At 33.9% G+C, this 8,220-nt stretch overlaps 1 protein-coding gene across 2 annotated transcripts; it reads left to right on the top strand.

Moving 5' to 3' along the window:
* The first annotated feature begins 780 nt into the window (after positions 1-780).
* Positions 781-7,898, top strand: LOC107637280 (uncharacterized). Of its 2 annotated transcripts, none has more exons than XM_088485364.1 (4): positions 781-955; positions 1,333-1,805; positions 2,267-2,873; positions 7,439-7,898. In XM_088485364.1, the coding sequence occupies exons 1-4, from the start codon at positions 869-871 to the stop codon at positions 7,892-7,894; spliced, it is 1,623 nt and encodes a 540-aa protein (XP_088341490.1). In that variant the 5' UTR covers positions 781-868; the 3' UTR covers positions 7,895-7,898. The 2 variants fall into 2 exon arrangements, with proteins under 2 accessions (XP_088341490.1, XP_088341489.1); XM_088485363.1 differs by lacking the exon at positions 7,439-7,898 and adding an exon at positions 3,520-3,995.
* Positions 7,899-8,220: the final 322 nt, after the last annotated feature.

Below are 8,220 nucleotides of genomic sequence, written 5' to 3' on the forward strand. Positions count from 1 at the left end.
TGTTAGAGTGCCTATGTTCCATGTCCCAAATCTCAAACTTCTGTCGCTCCAACATTTACCTTTTACTTTGTGAACTAGCTTATTTACCCTCGTCCGTTCACGAAAACGCGGGAACCCTTACTCATTTAACACTACATTCAGGCACCGATGCAGCGGCTCTTGCTCCTTTGACCCTCGAGCCATACAGCGCGTTGCTTCCGGTCAACGACCTAACTTTAGCGTAATAACATCTTTGATTCATGTCATGAAGATTTGACTCAATTTTTATATTAGTTGTCGAAGACCTAACACAATCCTCCTTCTTTATTCGGACTTGGGACCGACTATATACCGCAAGTGTAACATAGACAGAGTTAATAGGATAACATTCTCAATTTAATGTAAAAAAATTTAAAATTATTGAAAAAAGAGTACGGACCAAATTTTGAAAATATCTACTATATTTAATCGTAATTTTAATATAGTATAATCACAATGAAATACTCTTCTACTATAATTTGTAATAACTAACGGATACTAAAGAATAGACCTAAAATTCAGTATTTATTCCTCACAACACTCTCATATTATACCCTCTTTATAATATATATTACACTAACCAAATAAAAGAGAATTCAAAGAAAGTTAGGCACCGTACTTGGAAGAAATTTGGCACTTCCAATAGGTGGTGATAGGCTGATAGCTGGCACTAAAGTGCTTGTTTTTGGAGCCTATAAAAGGAGGCCTTTGGTGCATGAGTTAGATGCATCAATTGAAGCAATGTCTAGGTCCTATAACGATATATGAGCAAATTAGAGGTGGAAAAGGAAAACACTTTGAATAATACTTTCACGGTTACATCTGAGTTGCATAATTATTTGCATAGTGAATGGTATCATCGAAGCAAATGGCCAACTTTGTAATCTCTGTGTTTGTTTTCTGCCTATTAGCAACTTCATTATCCGAAGCTCTTAATGTAAGGATATATACTATGTAACAATTTTAATTTGTTTCCCTGTACTATATACTTAATTACTTTAAATTAATTTTCATTCTCATCGATTTATGAAACTTTTTTGTTCTTATCCATTAGATAAAAATACAACTAAAAAGTCAAATTTTTATGTCAATATTAATTAACTTTTTAAAAAATTTAAATAAAAAAAATTAAGTCCTAAATATTAAATTTTAAATTATAATTCTTAAGTTTTAAATACTTGAAAATTTTTATAATTTTAAAAAATTAGTTTTTTATTCTTATTCTTCTCTATGAATATAATTTGATGAGTATATACTATTAGTTACTACTCCATTAAACTGAGTTTGCTAAGTATTGAATGATTTCTGTTTAAGCTTTCCACAAAAGAGCAGCAAAATTGGATAAACCATGGTGGAGACATATACAATAGAAGATATGCCAACAAAGAACACAAAATCAGCCGTGAAACCGTTTCAAGCTTAAGCCTAAAATGGAAATTCTATGCAGGGAAAGACATAACTGCAACCCCATCTATCTTTGATGGAATTCTATATTTTCCATCATGGAATGGTGAAATGTTTGCAGTAAGAGCATGTGATGGAAGCCTTATTTGGAAGCAAAACTTGCAAGAACTGACAGGGTTAACACCAACAGGGTTGGTTGGTGGTGTTAATTGGACAGTGGCTAGGGCAACACCAACTATAGCTGATGAATTTGTGATTGTTGGAATCTATGGTCCTGCTGTGGTTATTGCTCTCAAGAGATTAACTGGAGAGTTAGTTTGGCAGACAAGGTTGGATAGTCATGATTCAAGTACTTTGACCATGTCCGGAACTTATTATAAAGGGTTGGTAATATAACTTGGTATATATATCTCTTCTTAATTTCAAGAGTGAATTTGTATAATTTTTTTAGTTATGCTACATGTATACTAAAATTAGTTACTAAACTCAGTTATCAGTATAAAATATATGCTGAAATATAAATATATATTGAAAATAAATTAAATCACACATGTATTTATACACAAATACATTAATAACTGATTTTAGTAGTTAATTTTAATGTATAAATAATATTTTTAAAATTTTTTATATAAACTTTTTTCTTTCTTTAGGTGAAAACTAAGGTACATACTTATAGTTAACTTCATGCAAAGTTAATTATTGAAAATCGTTAAATAATTTGATAAATTTAATTAAATTATTATTTAAGGACTTTACCAATTATCAAAATATTAAAATGAAGACAATTACTGTAAATTTCTGACTACTTGTATATCTAAAACTATTCTACCTCTATATCCAGGGGTTTTTATGTAGGTACATCCTCACTAGAAGAACTGAAAAGCGTTGAAGAATGTTGCACATTCCGGGGAAGCTTTTCAAAGCTAGATATTTACACTGGTGCCATCTTGTGGCAAACCTACATGCTGCCGGATAACCATGGAAAACTAGGAGAGTACGCCGGAGCCGCCGTGTGGGGAAGTAGTCCTTCTATTGACGAGGCAAGGAACCATGTTTACATTGCCACCGGAAACTTGTACTCGGCGCCTTTGCGTGTTGAACAGTGTCAAGAGAAACAGAACAACCAAACGACACGGCCAACACACCCGGACGAGTGTGTTGAAGAGGAGAATCACTCGAATTCGATTCTTGCTTTGGATTTGGACAATGGTGATATCAAGTGGTATCATCAATTGGGAGGGTATGATGTTTGGTTCTTTGCGTGCAATAATTTATCTTCATCTCCTAATTGTCCACCAGGTCCTAATCCAGATGCTGATTTTTCTGAGGCACCATTGATGATCACCATTCATGTGAAGGGAAGAAAGGAAGATATTGTTGTTGCTGTGCAAAAGAGTGGTTTTGCTTGGGCTTTGCACCGGGACAATGGCACCATCATTTGGTCAACGGTAACAAATTTAAAATTGAACTTTTATAGAAAAAAAATTCTTGAAATAATTTTTGAATTATTCTCTGTGACTTAATAAAAGTTACGAGTTCAAATATACAATTAGGTGAAAACTCACGTGAAGTTGATAGTTAAAAATCAAAAATTTAGTCAAATCAGTCAAATCATCTAACGACTCTGAGTTATCAACTTCACGTAAAATCGACTGCACGTCTGCACCTGAGTTTCTACTATACAATTATTAAACTATAATCCTTATATTTTGTAGAATTTTATATCTTCTTATTAACTAACAAGGGAAAGTCTAATATTATATTCCTTTGAAAAATAATGATAAAAAAATATTAAATGAAACAATTTGTTTTCAAGGTTTTAGTTCTTTTAGAGGTATTAATTGATTATTTTTCTCCTTCAACACTTCTTTAGTAAGTAACTAAGTCTTGCAACGATTAACTAATATTAATAAGAAAATTAATTTTTAAGTCCATAATTATCTTAGATATATAGGTAAAAAAATAGATAGATAAATCAAGATTTTAATAAGTATCAGGCATTCTCAAAAATATTTATTATGTTATATGTGAACTTGATGTATCTTCTAAGTCCAATAATAAAAGAGTGTGGTGCGTTTTGGAAAATGTGAGCAGGAAGCTGGGCCAGGTGGGCTTTCAGGAGGTGGATACTGGGGGGCAGCAACAGACACAAAGATAGTGTACACCAACATTGCAAACTCTGATGCCAAAAATTTCACTCTTAAACCCTCGAACAAGACCACAACTAGTGGTGGTTGGGTGGCAATGGATGCTAATAGTGGCACAATATTATGGTCAGTAGAAAACCCAAGCAATGCCACTGCTAGTGGGCCTGTTAGTGTGGCTAATGGCATTGTGTTTGCTGGTTCCACAAATAGGAAGGGTCCTATTTATGCAATTGATGCAAAGAGGGGTGAAATTGTTTGGTCTTATGAGACTGGTGCCACTGTTTTTGGTGGAATGTCAATTAGTGATGGATGTATATACGTTGGTAATGGGTATAAGGTTGGTATTGGATTGTATCTTGGCAACTTCACTTCTGGAACCTCTCTTTATGCATTTTGTGTCAAAATAAAATAAATCATAACGGGAACTTGGTATGTACTATGTAGTGTTTCTTAATTAATAACATGGACTCAACTTTAGGTGCAATATATATAGAGCTAGAGCCAATATTATTGTGGTGTACTTGTCACTAAATCATATTGATCAATGAATTATTTTGGTCAACCTCTTTTTGGTATTAAATATTTTTGGTCAATCTTGTGAGTAAGTTATTTCTCATAGTTTGGGTCCGAATTAGTCTATCTCAAAGTCCATTAAACATTATTTATTAATTGAAGATTGGCTCAAGAAATTCTGATAAGATCTCAACTTTGAATACACATTTGCAAGAATAGTCTAATCTTATTTTTTTTTACGATCTCTCTTGTCTCGATAAAACAAAGACTAATCCATCAGGGTTAGAATTTTATTTAAGGATTTGTCATTGACTAATGGATTATTATATGTATAAAGTGAAATTCAAATCCTCAACCTTACTTAAGCAAACTAGTAAGCTTACCACTAAAACTAACTCAAGTTAATTAATGATTGTCTAACTTTATCTTCTAATAATCTAACTAAATAGTTTTATTTAAGACTAATTATCAGTGTCTCAACTCTAAAGTTGTCTATAAATAAGATATCAACAATTGCTATAGGTGGTAAACAAGTTCACTATGTTAACTAATTGTTAGAATTTAGTTAAAATATTACAATTTATTTTATAGTTGTTGTAGGTTAAGTTTTGAGTTAATAGTCAAAATTGTCCCTGAAAGATACTTCGATTTTCATTTTCGTCCTCGAAAGATAAATTTAATCAAAATCGTTCTCGAAAATTTTAAAATTAATCACGTTAGTCCATCCGTCCATTCTGTCACTAACGACGTTAAGTTTGCTGACGTGGCAGTTAGCTTGACAACCCAACTCAAACCAGATCAGGATCATACCCGCTTCCAATCCAACCCAAACCCAAACCTAGCAAGAAACAACATTCATTCTTCCCACATTCAACAGCTTCTTCATCTTCTACCTGAAGCTCCACCACGCCACCACCCTGCAAGGTATTCCACATTGCTGTCAGTCGCTATACGTTCCTCTACTACAATGTTGCCGGTTCTTACCTGCAGTTCTTCTCTTTGTTTCAATCTCATAATTCCTTTTCTCCTCCTCTTCCCTCTCTTTCTATTATTCTTTTCGCCACCAACACTGAAACCCTTCTTCTCTATTGATTCCTGATTTAGATGAACATACACACTTGCTACTCTATACCCATTTTTTATTTTTCGGGATTTCAATCCCAGAACTCCAGTTGCTCATAGATTGAAACTTTGATATAATATATGGGGGTCTTTGTTCCAAGTCTCCCAAGGGTGGTGACAGGGTGGTTGCCACCATAGATGGAACCAAAGAAAACCATAAAAGCTACAAGACCACCGTGCCTTCTGATTTGGCACCTGCGCCTCACACAAAGGAGGACATTAACAAGTAGAAACGTCGTGCTGAGAATGCTGCAGGGACTGGTATTGTTGGTAATCAAAATATTGGTTAGTTTAATGTTAAGCATTTGATTCCGATTGAGAGGTTGTCATTTTGGGAATAGGTAGCTCCTGCTTTGCCGAACACCCTCCACCCAATGATGCAGAGATCGCCGTCGCTGCGCCCTCTAACTCCTCTCTGTTCTTCCTCAATCATCACTGCTGGCTTCTGGTGGAACGTGGTCTCTTCCTCCACTGCAACTTGTACCGATCTGCTCTGCTTGTGTTGGTCTTCCTTTGTGCTCTTCCATGGACACCGCCAAGTTGGAATAAAGACCATTACTGGAAGAACGGCATCGACGAATAGGCAGCAGCTGTTGAAACTGGCATGGAGGCTAAGACGCGTAGAGGAGAAGGAAAGTTGTTGGATCGTTGGGTTGGGGCTCTAATTTAACGCCGTTAGTGATAGAATGAACGGAGGGATTAACGTGATTAATTTTAAATCTTTCAAAGACGATTTTGATTAAATTTATCTTTCGGAGATGAAAATAAAGATTGAAATATCTTTTAAGGACGATTTTTGACTATTAACTTGTTAAGTTTTCATAGCATTTGTAAGTTTTAAACAACTTTCATTCTTTGCATTAACTTCTAAAATCGAATTAAGGGTTAAGTACGATTTTGGTTGCATTAACTTGTTAAGTTTTCATAGCATTTGTAGGTTTTAAACAACCTTTCTTCTGCTTTATTTTTTGGTGCATAAAGGTTAGAGATAAGGAAAATCTCTCCTCATCATCTTTTCAACAATATTATTGGGTTGACTCACACATGTGACAGCTATAAGATTTGAGAGTTAATTAATTATAAGATAAGAATTAAGACAAATATGATATGATATACATAAGTTTCATATTATAGTTTGTCATCATGTGCTGGTATTATCCTTCAAAACAATGTGACTTATAGTCAGCAATTGCGTCTTTTCAACCATAATTAATTATTTTTTAGAATAATCAACTAACGTTTTACGAATTGTCTAATGATAAAAGAGTTTGGTTCTCTTTTTCTTTATGTGAAGTAAAAAATAACTTTTGAATGAAATGAATAGAAATATTAAATTGGGAAAAAGTGAATTTATCAAACTATTTTGTTATGCGAAAATCATATACCAATTTTCAAATTATTAATTTCGTTTTGTTTTACTTTTCAACGAGCTAAGGTTCTAAATTTGTATTTTCTTACAAGAGTATGATATAGATTAGGAGTTTAATACTTTAGTAGACTCAATTAATCCATAAAAAATGTGGGTCCACAATTAAATTTAACTTTGAATAAAAAAGAAGAGTAAATTACCAATTATGCCCCCGAATTTGTAAAACGCTGACATAAATACCCCTAGAATTCGATAACGACAATCATACCCTTGAAAAATTTAAAAACGGATCAGATCTGTCCAACTGTGAGGAGAACCCTTCTCCGTTAAACGGAGTTTGTTGATGTGTCAAACGGAAGTTCAACGTGGCATTCGTATTAGACTCTCAATCCCTTCTCTCCCTTATATAGTAGTAGGTGAGAACGTTTTTCTCAAATTGATCAGCAAGCAAAACCCTAACCAGAGCCATGCATGGTGGAAGCAGAGTCATGTCAAATTGTAATCGAAGGACACAGTCCATGAAAAATTGTAGCTCCGAAGAGGTCGAAGAACACGTGAGGAAGCCATATGATGGGACATGCTTCTGCCGTTTTCAGGTGGTGGCTTTGAAGTCGAAGACAAGGAGAAATATTTGGTTTGTATTTTTATTTTGAATATTTTTTTTAGGATTTTATGAGAAAAAATGTAAAAAGATTTTTTTTATAAATAATATTTTAAAAAAATATATTGAACATAATAAAATATAAAGAAAACACCTTTGTTAGTACTAATATATTTGAGAGATTATACTAATTAAGATAATATAGGTGGAGTGATAAATAAATTCGTCCTTTAATTTGATTTTGTATGTATATTTGTGTAGGAAGCTGGGCCAGGTGGGATTGCAGGAGGCGGATACTGGGGGGCAGCAACCGACACAAAGATGGTATACACCAACATTGCAAACTCTGATGCCAAAAATTTCACTCTTAAACCCTCGGACAAGACCACAACCAGTGGTGGTTGGGTGGCAATGGATGCTAGTAGTGGCACAATACTATGGTCGGTTGGAAACCCTAGCAATGCCAGTGCCAGTGGACCTGTTAGTGTGGCTAATGACATTGTCTTTGCAGGCTCCCCAGATTGGAAGGGTTCTATTTATGCAATTAATGTAAAGAGTGGTGAAATTGTTTGGTCCTTTGAGACTGGTGCTACTGTTTATGGTGGAATGTCAATTAGTGATGGATGTATATACCTTGGAAATGGGTATAATGTTAGTCTTGGATTGTTTTTTGGGAACCACACTTCTGGAACCTCGCTTTATGCATTTTGTGTCTAAGCAAAATACACCACCACCAAAGTAATAATCTTCCTTCATTTCTGATGATGGAAAGAAAGGAAACTTAGTGATATTATAAAAAGAAAAGACATGTGACTATATATTATATTATAGCCTCTTGAAGTTTTTTAATTATATATATAGGTACACTTCTAATTTTATTATATTCCTGCAATCTGATCTTGAGATCGAGTAGAACAAATTTCTCATAATATTATCCAAAACAAAAGTCAAATTAAAAAAAGAGAAACGATACGCTAAGTTTGTGGGGGTATGGGAGCAATCACCTTATAATATTACACTAACCAAATAAAAGAAAATTCAAA

The sequence above is a fragment of the Arachis ipaensis genome, chromosome B4 (assembly GCF_059453495.1).
Source record: "Arachis ipaensis isolate K30076 ecotype BB chromosome B4, ASM5945349v1, whole genome shotgun sequence".
NCBI lineage: Eukaryota > Viridiplantae > Streptophyta > Magnoliopsida > Fabales > Fabaceae > Arachis > Arachis ipaensis.

Coding starts and splice junctions, on each gene's coding strand:
- LOC107637280 (XM_088485363.1), top strand. CDS start 869: ATGGTATCATCGAAGCAAATGGCCAACTTTGTAATCTCTGTGTTTGTT. Junction 956..1,332: donor CATTATCCGAAGCTCTTAAT/GTAAGGATATAT, acceptor TTTCTGTTTAAG/CTTTCCACAAAAGAGCAGCA. Junction 2,874..3,519: donor GCACCATCATTTGGTCAACG/GTAACAAATTTA, acceptor AAATGTGAGCAG/GAAGCTGGGCCAGGTGGGCT.